The sequence below is a fragment of the Xenopus laevis genome, chromosome 2L, assembly GCF_017654675.1.
Source record: "Xenopus laevis strain J_2021 chromosome 2L, Xenopus_laevis_v10.1, whole genome shotgun sequence".
Lineage (NCBI taxonomy): Eukaryota > Metazoa > Chordata > Amphibia > Anura > Pipidae > Xenopus > Xenopus laevis.
In genome coordinates, this window is record NC_054373.1 from 181,559,926 (window position 1) to 181,570,339 (window position 10,414).

Consider the following 10,414-nt stretch of genomic DNA (forward strand, 5'->3'; position numbering starts at 1 on the left):
ATGCCGTTAATTACCACTACATTGTAGAAAATCCAGAGACGCGGGGCACAGCGCAGTAGCAAATCAGGCCAGGGACTGGTATTTAATGACTGAAAAGTCCATGTTTAAGTCTATTGTCCTACATTTAATTTGAAAATCCCTATAACAGACAGCAAGGTCAGTGCTTTGGCAGTGGAATTATAACTACACAGCCCTTGTTACAATCTTACGTACATCTTCCTAATTTAGAAAACATTTCCTCCCAAGGCAGTGAATGCCGAAGGATAAATGGGGGAAGCTATGGAAGGTTATTTCATATGTCACTCTGAGTTGGTGTCTCAGGGCACCTTTGGTAGCAATTAGTCTTTGGGGAAAAAATTCCCATCGATTTTCACCTTTAATGTTGTGTAGTAGAAACATACGATTAGCCAGGAGTCTTTTATATAGTCAGCATATTTCTACCCAGAAACTGCCTGTAACAGATCTCTGTCAGTCAATTGTTGTAGAGAATAATTCATTAAAGCAGAAGGAAAGTCTGTTTGTGTGATGTTAGAGACAGAGAGTGTGTGTATGTGCTGCTGCTGCTGCTGCTGAGTGAGTGAGTGAGTGAGTGAGTGTGTGAGTGTGAGTGAGTGTGTGAGTGAGTGTGTAAGCCTTGGTGTGATAGATTGTACAGAGTTTCCATGTATTTTCCACTGTATTATACTCCATTGTAATATAATGATAAAGCTGAAACAATTGCAGTTGTTTTTGGGTTGCAGAGATTTCTGAATTGCAAGTGAGGTAACAGACAAACTTTTCCTCCCACTATGCTTGTCAAAGGGACGTTGCCTTCACAGCCCTTTATAAATCCTCAGCACTCGTGGCACATTTTTAAAAAAATCGCCTAATTTACACAGGGCCAAATGACTACATATGCGTACGAACAGTACGCCCTAAATATTCTCAGAAAGTGACACCGCTAACAACTGGCGCTTGCCAAGTTATTGGTGAAATGTCAGCGGCCCAGGAACACTGGGAGTTGTAGTCCTACTGATGACGAAACTCAGGGGATAGGGTCTAATAAAAACTACAATTCCCGGGAAGCCAGCGTGATTCCCCTTGCGGAAGCTTGGCCGGTGTCAGTGCGCATGATCACACTTGTTCGTTGATCCATACGGGGGCAAGAGGCCTGAGTGGGGTTACAGCGCTGTCCCGGGGACTAATAGACATGCCAACGTTTTCTATACGGCGATTGGCACAGGTACGTGGCTTAGAACACAGGCTGCGGCTGCTAAAACACTGCTGTCCTGCTGGGAGGCGTGAAGCTGAGGAGCTATGGGCTGATTGTGATGTTATCCTATCGGTCCGTGGAGCACATGCGCAGTAGCGCATTTCCACGGACACAGGGACTGGACGCAGAGACACTTGCACTTTATTATATAGGATAGGGATAGTACAGAGTCCTGCACAAGTCCATTTCTTGAGTCCCGAACCCGACCCGCACCCTCAAATCCGCAACCAAGACCCGTAACCCGCATTCTTACCCTCTTGGACCCGCTACCCGACCTGCAAGTACCTTATCCGCCACCCAGACCTGCGACCTGCTGATCCTTAAAGAATCAGGAAGTGCTGTCATCAGAAGTAGCTATGATCTGGAAAAAAAGGCGTAAAACAGGAAGTGTTGTCATTGTACACCGAAAGTGACATAATTGGAAGTAGACATGCCCAGAATAAAGGAGCAAAGATTGATATTGAAAAGACCTGCGTCCCGACCCGCATCCTGCAAACATGCAGAACCGCCGACCCGCGGGAGGGATATAGTAGATAGGGATAATACAGGGTTAAAGGGGGATATAGTAGATAGGGATAATACAGGATTAAAGGGGAGTATAGTAGATAGAGATAATACAGGGTTAAAGGGGGATATAGTAGATAGGGATAATATAGGGTTAAAAAGGGGATATAGTAGATAGGGATAATACAGGGTTAAAGGGGAAATATAGTAGATTGTAATAATACAGGGTTAAAGGGGATATAGTAGATAGGGATAATAGATGGTTAAAGAGGGATATAGTAGATAGGGATAATAGAGGGTTAAAGGGGATATAGTAGATAGGGATAATACAGGGTTAAAGAGGGGATATAGTATATAGGGATAGTACAGAATCCTGCACAGGTCCATTTTTGGGACCCGAACCCGACCCGCACCTTGCAATCCGCAAACCAGGATCCGTAACCAGCATTCTTACCTGCTTGGACCCGCAAGTACCTTATCCGCAACCCAGACCTGCGACCCGCTGACTATCAAGAATCAGGAAGTGCTGTCATTATAAACCAGAAGTGACATCATCGGAAGTAGCTATGATCTGGGGGGAAAAGACGTAAAACAGGAAGTGCTGTCATTGTAAACCGGAAGTGACATCATCGGAAGTAGTCGTGCCCAGAATAAAGGAGCAAATATTGATATTGAGAAGACCTACGTCCCAGCCCGCGTTCCGCAAACACGTAGAACCGCTGACCCGTGGGTATACCCGAATCTGGAACGTCTTCACACAAACCGCAGGGTACCGCAGGTTTTAACCCGCTGCAGGACTCTAGTACAGGGTTAAAAAGGGATAAAATAGATAAGGATAGTACAGGGTTAAAGAGGGATATAGTAGATAAGGATAATACAGGGTTAAAGAGGGATATAGTAGATAGGGATAGTACAGAGTCCTGCACAAGTCCATTTTTTGGGTCCCGAACCCGACCCGCACCCTCCAATCCGCAACCAAGACCCGTAACCCGCATTCTTACCCTCTTGGACCCGCTACCCGACCCGCAAGTACCTTATCCGCCACCCAGACCTGCGACCTGCTGATCCTTAAAGAATCAGGAAGTGCTGTCATCAGAAGTAGCTATGATCTGGAAAAAAAGGCGTAAAACAGGAAGTGTTGTCATTGTACACCGGAAGTGACATCATTGGAAGTAGACGTGCCCAGAATAAAGGAGCAAAGATTGATATTGAAAAGACCTGCGTCCCGGCCCGCATCCTGCAAACATGCAGAACCGCCGACCCGCGGGTATACCGGTATCTGGAATTTCTTCACAGAACCCGCAAGTTACCGCAGGTTTTTGCGTGTAACCCGCGGGTACCCGACCCACTGCAGGACTCTAGTACAGGGTTAAAGAGGGATATAGTAGATAATGATAAAGAGGGAAATAGTAGATAAGGATAGTAAAATGTTAAAGAGGGATATAGTAGATAAGGATAGTACAGGGTTAAAGAGGGGATATAGTAGAAAGGGAAAATACAGGGTTAAAGGGGATATAGTAGATAGGGATAATACAGGGTTAAAGGGGATATAGTAGATAGAGACAGTAAGGGTTAAATGGGGAATATAGTAGATAGGGCTAAAACAGGGTTAAAGTGGTCAATTGGGGAAGATAGTAGATAGGGATAATACAGGGTTAAATGGGGAATATAGTAAATCGGGATAATACAGGGTTAAAAAGGGATATAGAAGATAGGGATGATACAAGATTAAAGGGGGGATATAGTAGATAGGGATAATACAGTATTAAAGGGGGATATAGTAGATAGGGATAATACAGTGTTAAAGTGGAATACAGTAGATAGGGATACTACTAGTTTAAAGGGGATATAGTAGATAGGGATAATACAGGGTTAAGGGGGATACAGCAGATAGGGATAATACAGGGTTAAATGGGATATAGTAGATAGAGATAATAAGGGTTAAATGGGGAATATAGTCGACAGGGCTACAACAGGGTTAAAGGGGTCAATTGGGGAAGATAATAGATAGGGATAATACAGGGTTAAAGGGGATAAAGTAGATAGGGATAATACAGGGTTAAAGAGGGATATAGTAGATAGGGATAATACAGGGTTAAAGAGGGATATAGTAGATAGGTATAGTAGAGAGTCCTGCACAGGTCCATTTTTAGGGACCCGAACCCGACTCGCACATTGCAATCCACAACCAAGACCCGTAACCCGAATTCTTACCCGCTTAGACCCGACCTGCAAGTACCTTATCCGCCACCCAGACCTGCGACCAGCTGACCATCAAGAATCAGGAAGTGCTGTCATTATAAACCGGAAGTGACATCATCGGAAGTAGCTATGATCTGGGGGGGAAAGACGTAAAACAGGAAGTGTTGTCATTGTACACCGGAAGTGACATCATCAGAAGTAGACGTGCCCAGAATAAAGAAACAAATATTGATATTGAGAAGATCTGCCTCCCGCAAACACGCAAAATCGCCGACCCGCAGGTATACCGGCATCTGGAACTTCTTTACACATCCCGCAGGGTACCGCAGGTTTATGCGGGTAAGGTATGGGTACCCGACCCGCTGCAGGACTCTAGTACAGGGTTAAAGAGAGATATAGTAGATAAGGATAGTACAGGGTTAAAGAAGGTTATAGTAGATAAGGATAATACAGGGTTAAAGAGGGATATAGTAGATAGGGATAGTACAGGGTTAAAGACGGATATAGTAGATAAGGATAATACAGGGTTAAAGAGGGATCTAGTAGATAATGATAATACAGGGTTAAAGAGGGATATAGTAGATAAGGATAGTACAGGGTTAAAGAGGGATATAGTGGATAAGGATAGTACAGGATTAAAGAAGGTTATAGTAGATAAGGATAGTACAGGGTTAAAGAGGGATATAGTAGATAAGGATAGTACAGGGTTAAAGAGGGATATAGTAGATAAGGATAGTACAGGGTTAAAGAGGGATATAGTAGATAGGGATAGTACAGGGTTAAAGAGGGATATAGTAGATAAGGATAGTACAGGGTTAAAGAGGGATATAGTAGATAGGGATAGTACAGGGTTAAAGAGGGATATAGTAGATAAGGATAGTACAGGGGTTAAAGGAGGGATATAGTAGATAGGGATAGTACAGGGTTAAAGAGGGATATAGTAGATAAGGATAGTACAGGGTTAAAGAGGATATAGTAGATAAGGATAGTACAGGGTTAAAGAGGGATATAGTAGATAAGGATAGTACAGGGTTAAAGAGGGATATAGTAGATAGGGATAGTACAGGGTTAAAGAGGGATATAGTAGATAAGGATAGTACAGGGTTAAAGAGGGATATAGTAGATAAGGATAGTACAGGGTTAAAGAGGGATATAGTAGATAAGGATAGTACAGGGTTAAAGAGGGATATAGTAGATAAGGATAGTACAGGGTTAAAGAGGGATATAGTAGATAAGGATAGTACAGGGTTAAAGAGGGATATAGTAGATAAGGATAGTACAGGGTTAAAGAGGGATATAGTAGATAAGGATAGTACAGGGTTAAAGAGGGATATAGTAGATAAGGATAGTACAGGGTTAAAGAGGGATATAGTTGGGAGTATCAGATGATTCGGGTTTAAATCCATGTTTTAGTCTGATCCAGTGGCAGGTACAGTAACTGTTTCACTGCTGGAGTTGGGTTCTCCGGTACAGTCCTAGGTTCAGGGGGGGACAAGTCCAGTCAGAATGTTCTTCCAAAGATCCTCAGAATTATCTCTGGATTTAGAGAAATAATAGTCCATTTCTGTCCCAACAGCCCAGAAACACTGGGAAGGGAAGAGCGTGATAATGAGGTGCAGGGACAGGGCTATTCACTAATGATCCCCCTAATCTTTGCCTCATTACTACTTGTGTCTCCCCCATCAGCTGCTCAATCCCCGGGGTGTAGGGGAGACTTTAGTGAGAGGAAAATCAGAGAAGTTGCAGCAACAGGACTAGAAGAGAAATGACTTTATTGCACCTCAGAATCAGCAGAGCAGTTTCATAACCGAACACCAGGGGTCACTGTTCCACACAAGTCTGGGGATGGGAATTTATTGGCTCAAATCAACTGACACAGTCACATGAAAATCCCATTTGCAGCTGCTCCTGAGTCTTCTAATGAACATTTATAGAAAGAAAACATTGAGTGTGACCCTAGTGATAAGTGTTAGTCCATTCCAGGCCCGGACTGGCAATCTTCGGCTTCTGGCAAATGCCAGAGGGGCTGCTAATAAGTCCCATAGAAAGTCGTAAAGGTTCCGAACCTCATGATTTCCAACATTATAGAGAGAATTCCTGTAGCACTTACTGAGATGGGCAGGTCTGTTCTTGTGGGTAGTGGGTGCCCTGGCCAATTGCTAGGGATCACTTTGTTGGGAATAGGGTGTAATGGCAGGAATAGTACTTACCTCCACACGTGCTTCACTAAGTCCTTACAGAACGTATCAGTAGGCAAAGGAACTGGCACTCGGTGCTTTAATAAAGGAGAAGCCAATGAATAATGAATGGCAGTCAGTGCCGCTGCCTGTAAATGATTCTGTTCATTATCTGTGCAATCATTTATGTTCTCTCGCCTCCCAAAGAGACATCATTTTGCTCAGGCGATCGCCATCCTGAATTCCCACGGCTGTAACATCCTAGAACAGTTCTCCAGAAAGGTGAGTGCATTAATAGGCGCCTGAGGGCAGACACCCCCAGAGTTGACTCTGCCCATTAAAGTCAATGGGACACATTTGGGGTGTGTGAAGGGGTTTTCTTACATTTTGTTGACTGTGTAGGAAGAAATTTCACAGGGGCAACAAACCATCCCATGAGACTTTACCATAAGTGTATAGGAATGAGCTTATTACTGGTATTTCTCTTGTAGATGAGTTTGATCCCCACAATAAACATCACCACTATCTCCTGATCTGCCTCCTAATGACCTCCAGTGACCTCTCCGACCAAACCAAAGGCTGGAAGACCACCAGGAAGATAGCGGTGAGTTTGTATTGGCGCCACACAGACACGGTGTATTCCCCATGTGTTGGGGAGAGGGTGCACCTTATGTTGGGGGCAGAGATCTCAGCATAGCCATGCACAGCACAATCTGCTGCTCTGTTCATAATGGAGCTGCACATACAGTACAAACTGCCATACTGTTCCACAGCAGGATTAAAAAACCTAATCCACAATGTTAGTGCCACGTGTTTGAATGAAACATGACTCATACATGACAGTGTCCCTGTGTCTCATACATGACAGTTCCTCGGGGTCCCCTGCACAGTTTAGGAAGTGCTCCTCTGGTGGAATCATGTCCAGCCAAAAGGTATTCCAGTGTAATGTGAACCCTCTTTTTCCCACAGGAACTGATCTACAAGGAATTCTTCTCTCAGGGAGACCTGGTGAGTAGTCTTTGTGCTTTGGGTGGGATCGGGTTCTGGTTTCCCGTATGTTTTTTTGGTGAGTGTGAGTGGATTGTGATGCTTTGCCTTGTTCCTCGTGCAGGAGAAAGCAATGGGAAACAGACCGGTTGAGATGATGGACAGAGAGAAGGCTTACATCCCTGAACTCCAGATCAGCTTCATGGAGCACATTGCCATGCCCATATACAAGTGAGTCCCACAGTGGCCTAGAAACAACTTCTCCTAAAGCTTCGGCTGCAGTCAATTCAGATCTGTGTAGTCTATCTTGTATTATGTGCAGACCTCACACCCACTTGAAGCTTCTTACTGGTTAACTTGTGCCTCATATGTCAACTAGGTGCATCCAGCACATCACTGTAGGGTGCTCATTTAGTGAAGTGCAGGCAGGCTTGACATTTTACTGGGCACCTACCAATAATAATTGTGCTCTGTAGGCCCAAGGCTAAAAGTTCCTACACAGTTGTGGTATAGGCTTTTGTGGTTAAGGTACATAATGACCGACACGTTGTCCCTTCTGTCCTATCAGGTTGCTCAAGGATCTCTTCCTGCAATCTTCCGAGTTGTACGAGAGGGTCGCGGCCAACAGAGAAAAGTGGACACGCGTCTCTCACAAATTTACCATTAGAGGGTTGCCCAGCAACAACTCCCTGGACTTCTTGGATGAGGAATATGACATACAGGAGGGTTTGCAAGATGAACTGAAGATGAACGGTTGTGTGGAGTCGAAGGAATCTGTTGTGGGCGACTAATGGGTGGGACAGTGAGACCATTTCACCCTCATTTTCTTATACAACTCTTTATAGCCTCAGTGTGAAGAGCGGCCGAGTGTTCAGGTCATGAGGTGATCTTGCCTCCTGTGTGCAGCGCAAAGCTTGTGTGTTACGCAAAACCACAATGGCATCTGGCCAATCAGAACGATCCAGACTGAAGAAACTTTTCTTGCCTCAAAAAAAAAAGAATGTTTCACGCACAGAACGTTCAGGAAAGGGACATTCTAATAGGTTCAGACTTTTTGTGGGTTCTGTTAACTATGATGGGATTGGCTGTTCACGAGGGACCTTGGCGAGTTGCCAGTTTGGGGAAGCATTAATGGTTTTTGCTACTACCCCACCCAACACAATCATCTACCTTCTCTATTGTAATCTACTACTGCCCCCTCCATGTTTCCTCCTTGCCAAAGCACTGATATATCTACTCTACCCCTGAGAAAGTTCTAATGGTGGGAACCCCGTTTGGCCAGTTAACCAAAAATGTACAGAATGTTAATGATCCAACCGCTTGGTACCTTAGTACTGATACCTGTGGTCCAACAGAAGGGGTCCCATTTCCATCTCATCCATACTTGCTTCTCTCCTGTGCCACCTTCATTCTTTAGGGGCCCCTGGGTTCTCTCTGGTTTGCCAGCTGGAGAACAAAAGAACATTTTAAATTCATGCAATCAAACTGAATACTGAGTGGGATTGGCTACATATACAAAGAAACATGTTTAACTGGGGACACACTCAGCTCAGCTGATTGTTGGCCCTCTTAACAGATTTCATTTTAAAGAAAAAAAAAAGCCCCTCCCAAAAAAAAAGCCCAGACTTTGTTTCCGGTGCGTAGCCACTAATTCTGTACATATTTACTTGGCAAATTTTGGAATTTCCATGTAATTTGTTAAAAGGGACCCATTCATTGTAGAGGAAACCAATTATTGGAATATCTCCAGATTTCTCCTGTAACATATGGCCCATAATGTAGTTGACTACTGTTTCTTTTTTTACTGGACTACACATTGCACTGAACCACTGCCCTCCACATGGTCCTACAGAGAGGTCCACACCTGCCTGGAGATAAACAAATCCTCAACTCTTCAACATGTGGCTCCCAAAGTATTCTTCAAATTTATCGTTGCCTTTTGGAGGTGCTCAAAACCACAAACACACTGTACAATTGTATCAAGGGCTACTGCTTAGTTTTGTTCTTGGGTTCATTAGAGAACTGCTTACTTTTGGTTTGGGTTTAAACCAGTCTGTGTTGCATTAAGAAACCCATATTTCCCCCATGAATCAATCCATTTAGGCACTGCCCATGGGTCTGTTCTTCTTGAGAAATAATGTACCATGAAAGTTACGGCTCAGCGTCCAACCCAGGGGTACAGAAGCCATATGAGTGAATATCCACATAAAGCTAAAGTTGGCTCTGTTGCATCTTTCGGATATTGTTTGGCCCCTGGTGTCTGGGACACTGCACATGCTCAGTGAGCTCTGACCTGTTCTAAGGACTTGTGAGAAAAGTGGTGTATTGGTGCACCCCAACCATGTACATCTCTGGTGGCATGAATTCATTCACGCTCCCTTTGAATAGACGTTACACTCAAATAAAACTTTTAATAATGTCAACTGTATCCTAAAAACCCCAAGATAATGGAACATCAAGGGGAGAACTAATAAGGGAAAACCAGGAGTGCAATCTCATTCAAAGGGGGCCTTCTATTTAGTTTATTCTTGCACAATTCTCAATGGGCATCCACAGTCTCAATCATGTCAACAGCAGGTCCATTCAAAGACCCAGAGAAGATGTGGGTCAACATTTGAGGAGTAGAGAGGGCCTCTAGGCTGGTACAGTAAGCTAATTGGATCCTTTCTAGCCTAATTTTTTGTGGGTTTTAATTTCTCTTTGCATTTCATCAGGGCATGAAGAAGACAGAAGAAGGGAGGTCTTTCTTGCCAAAAGCAGAGACACCATGCTCGACTCTGGACATTGTTGGTTCAGGGGAAGGGTTGGTTCAGCCTACAAGCATTGTGGCCCTCTCCTCGTGACTGGCTCTAGTCCTGTGGATGCTACTAAACTCTGTAATAGGAGGAACTGCTGCAAAGTTGTGTAATGACTTATTTTTATACTGATATCAAAGCTGCTCCTCAGAGACATGGGCTCTGGGGTGAGTGTCGGAACAGAAATAATTTATTGTATGTGTAAATAGTGATATATTCTCAATGACTGATGTATCAAATGCCAAAACGTCTCACACTGACAGATTAGCAGGCTTGGAAAGGGACATCCCTAACATTTTTGGAGTTTGCCAAGTGATTTACCTACTAGCCGGCATTTTGGTCATGTAGTGCTGGATTTGGGTGCTTTTCTGCTGATGAATACAGTCCATGTGCTATTCCCCTTATAGTCTGTATGAGTCAGTATCTCCACTAGAACTGTTTGATTCCAAAACTTGAGCCAACCCATCAGTTTGGTAAAAGCTATACTAGTGGCTATA

The 10,414-nt window shown here is 44.0% G+C and overlaps 1 protein-coding gene across 2 annotated transcripts; it reads left to right on the forward strand.

Annotated features, from left to right (window-relative positions):
* Positions 1-4,135: 4,135 nt before the first annotated feature.
* Positions 4,136-9,541, forward strand: LOC121400076 (cGMP-dependent 3',5'-cyclic phosphodiesterase-like). 2 transcript variants are annotated; one of them, XM_041582776.1, is made up of 6 exons: positions 4,136-4,239; positions 6,343-6,417; positions 6,627-6,739; positions 7,105-7,143; positions 7,247-7,353; positions 7,691-9,541. In XM_041582776.1, exons 3-6 carry the CDS (start codon positions 6,680-6,682, stop codon positions 7,911-7,913), a joined length of 429 nt encoding a protein of 142 aa, XP_041438710.1. In that variant the 5' UTR covers positions 4,136-4,239; positions 6,343-6,417; positions 6,627-6,679; the 3' UTR covers positions 7,914-9,541. The 2 variants fall into 2 exon arrangements, with proteins under 2 accessions (XP_041438710.1, XP_041438712.1); XM_041582778.1 differs by lacking the exon at positions 4,136-4,239 and having other exon boundaries at positions 6,049-6,739.
* The last annotated feature ends 873 nt before the right edge of the window (positions 9,542-10,414 follow it).

Bases quoted from the DNA above. Each gene is read 5' to 3' on its own strand.
- LOC121400076 (XM_041582776.1), top strand. From the start codon at position 6,680: ATGACCTCCAGTGACCTCTCCGACCAAACCAAAGGCTGGAAGACCACC. The intron at 6,740-7,104 runs GTGAGTTTGTAT...TTTTTCCCACAG, and splicing joins AGACCACCAGGAAGATAGCG to GAACTGATCTACAAGGAATT. The intron at 7,144-7,246 runs GTGAGTAGTCTT...TTCCTCGTGCAG, and splicing joins TCTTCTCTCAGGGAGACCTG to GAGAAAGCAATGGGAAACAG.